Source organism: Parus major, unplaced genomic scaffold (assembly GCF_001522545.3).
Source record: "Parus major isolate Abel unplaced genomic scaffold, Parus_major1.1 Scaffold220, whole genome shotgun sequence".
NCBI classification, from domain to species: Eukaryota; Metazoa; Chordata; class Aves; order Passeriformes; family Paridae; genus Parus; species Parus major.
Window position 1 is genome coordinate 515,149 of NW_015379263.1, and position 2,590 is coordinate 517,738.

Consider the following 2,590-nt stretch of genomic DNA (forward strand, 5'->3'; position numbering starts at 1 on the left):
CCCAGCTCAGGGATGATCCCAGTATGGGATCCATGGACCCCAGCATTGCCCTGGGTGCATCTGCTCCATCCACTCTCTTGGGAGTGGGAGTGGGTGAACGTGTCCAGGTTTGGATGGGGCTGGAGCTGCAGGAGGGAGCAGTGGGGTGAGTCAGGACAAGATCTGGTGCTGGGCCCCAGGGCTGGGTGAGGAGGAGCTTCTGGATCTGTGGGAGGTGCTGGGTTTGTGTGAGCTCTTGGGTTTATCTGAGTTCCTGGGTCTGTGGGAATTCCTGGGTCTGTGGGAGCTCCTGGGTCTGCAGGAGATTTTCAGTTTTTGGGAGCTCTTGGATCCTGAGGAGCTGTCAGATTTCTTGTGAGATTCTGGATTTCTGAGAGCCCCTGGGTTTGTTTTGTCCGTGGAGTTACCAGACTCCCCCAGCCCTGTGCAGGGAGCAGGAGCTGGAAGCTGCCTTTGTTTCTCTCTAACCACCACAGACCTCAAAATAAAGACAGGAGAAATCCCATAAAACAGCCAGAGAAGCTGCTGTTGGCAGCTGGCGCTCCCGGGAGGGAGGGGAAGAGCTGGGTCTGGCAGGAGCTCTCAGCTGACTCTCTCTGACAAAAACAAGCTTTTCCTCGGGCAGCTGATAACATCTGATAACATCTGCGGCTTTTTGGGAGGCTCTTGGGCTCTGTTTGCTTCCAGGAGCTGGATTGTTTGTGACAGGGCACTAAAGGGATGGGGAAAAGCTGGGAGGCTCCAGATGGAGCCTGGGATTTTTGTCCTCTTGGCAATCTGTGCTTTTGGCTACCAGTAAGGTCGGTGCTGGAGCTGGGAGTTGCTCCAGGAGATGAAAATCTGCCTTTCCCACCCCCTGTTCCCTCACCACATCTTCCCTTGGGTGTCCCAGGTCCTTCTCTGTTGGGCTGGGCTCTGACATTGCTGCCAGCCCAGATTTATGGCTCCTCACAGCCTGCTGGGAAGTGGATTCCTGAGAAATCCTTGGAGTAGGGAGGAGAGGAGGAAAGGGTGAATCTCAAACCTGGACAGCTTAGGAAACTGGCTTAAACTTGGTGTTTTTTCCCAGTTCTATGTGGGTTTGGGGTTCTTTTCCCCCCTCCCACAGTGGTGTATGTGTGAGGAAATTGCAGTTGGGATGATCCTGGTTGGAAGGGGATGGAAGAGGAGAGAGCTGGGAGGAAGAGGAGAAAGGGGTTGGAAGAAGAGGCTGGAAAAAGTGAATGGGGGTTGAAAAAGAGGAAGGGGTGGAAAGAAAAGAAAGAGATTGAAAGAGGAGGAAAAGGAGGAATGGAATCAGAAGAGGAGGATGGGATCAGAATGGGGCTGGGAAGAAGAGGATGGGTGTGGGAAGAGGAGGAAGGAGTGGGAAGAGGAGGAAAGGGCTGGAAGTTGATGGGTTCAGAGCAGGCTGGGTTTTGATCTGTAGCTCCTCTCCTGGATCGCTCTGCAAGTGTGATGCAATTGAAGCAGAGTTTCTGTTTGGGATTAAAGGCAGGAAATCCCATTTACACCTCTGGCAGGAACAGGTTTTCCATTGGGAAGGAAAATGCAGTGGGAAGATAGAAATACCATAACTAAACTCCTGGCTGTGGAAAAGGCATTGTGTGTGCTGGGATCTCCCTGCCTGTGGGGCTGGAGCTGATCGTTTTCCATGGATGTCTGCAAACAAAAGTTAATCCTGCGCCTTTGTGACATCCTGCTGAGTATCTGTGAGTGGTTTCCAGGGATCCAGCCACATCTCCCAGCCCCCACGGGGGGGTTTGTGGCTGTTGTCCCAGTTTTCCATCATGGAAATTATGTCACCCACATCCCTGGGCAGTTGGGGTGCTGCTCTAGGCTCTGGATTCCTGATCTGGGAGAAACTGGGGTGGGTTTAACACCGTTTGTGGGGGAATTGGGAGAGTTTCTCAACATTTATCCCTCTGGATGTGTCTCTGGCTGTACCTCTGCTGCTTTCCTTGACCTCCTCTTGCCAGATATCTGCCAGGACACAAACCAGACGCTGTTCAAGCCGTGCCAGGGCTCGGAGGAAGTTCCCTGCAACAAGCCCGTGCCTGTGAGCCTGTCAGAGGAGCCGTGCTGCCCCCTGCACCTCCGCCTGCCCCCCCAGATGTACGTCCCAGAGCAGGTCCTGGCTGTCCCCCAGGAGCTGGGAGCTGCTCCCACGGATCTGTACCTGAGCGCAGCCGAGCTCCAGCCCACAGAGAGTTTGCCCCTGGAATTCAGCGATGTAAGTGGGAAATCTGCCCCTGTGCCCACCTGAGAGCTCACCTGGAATGCTGGATGGAATGGAATTCCCATCCAGGTCTGGGAAGCTCAGCACAGGGAGAGCTGCTGGAGCCAAAGGAGGCCACGGAGATGTTCCGACGGCTGGAACAGCTCTGGAGCCAGGCTGGGAGTGCTGGGGATGTCCAGCCTGGAGAAGAGAAGGATCCAGGGATGCCTTAGAGCCCCTTCCAGTGGCTGTAGAGAGCTGGAAATGGTCTTGGGAGAGGGGATGGAGCACTAGGACAAAAGGGGGAACGGCTTCCCACTGCCAGAGGCAGGGTTAGATGGGATATTTGGCAGGAATTCCTGCAAGGTTGGG

General features: G+C 54.6%; 1 protein-coding gene across 4 annotated transcripts in view; it reads left to right on the forward strand.

Annotated features, from left to right (window-relative positions):
- Positions 1–2,590, forward strand: part of KANSL2 (KAT8 regulatory NSL complex subunit 2) — a 15,961-nt gene that overhangs the window by 10,542 nt on the left and 2,829 nt on the right. For all 4 annotated transcript variants that reach the window (XM_015615693.3, XM_015615691.3, XM_015615692.3 and 1 more), the window contains one exon: positions 1,980–2,233. In XM_015615693.3, the coding sequence (XP_015471179.1) occupies positions 1,980–2,233 (254 nt within the window). The remainder of the gene's footprint in view (positions 1–1,979; positions 2,234–2,590) is intronic.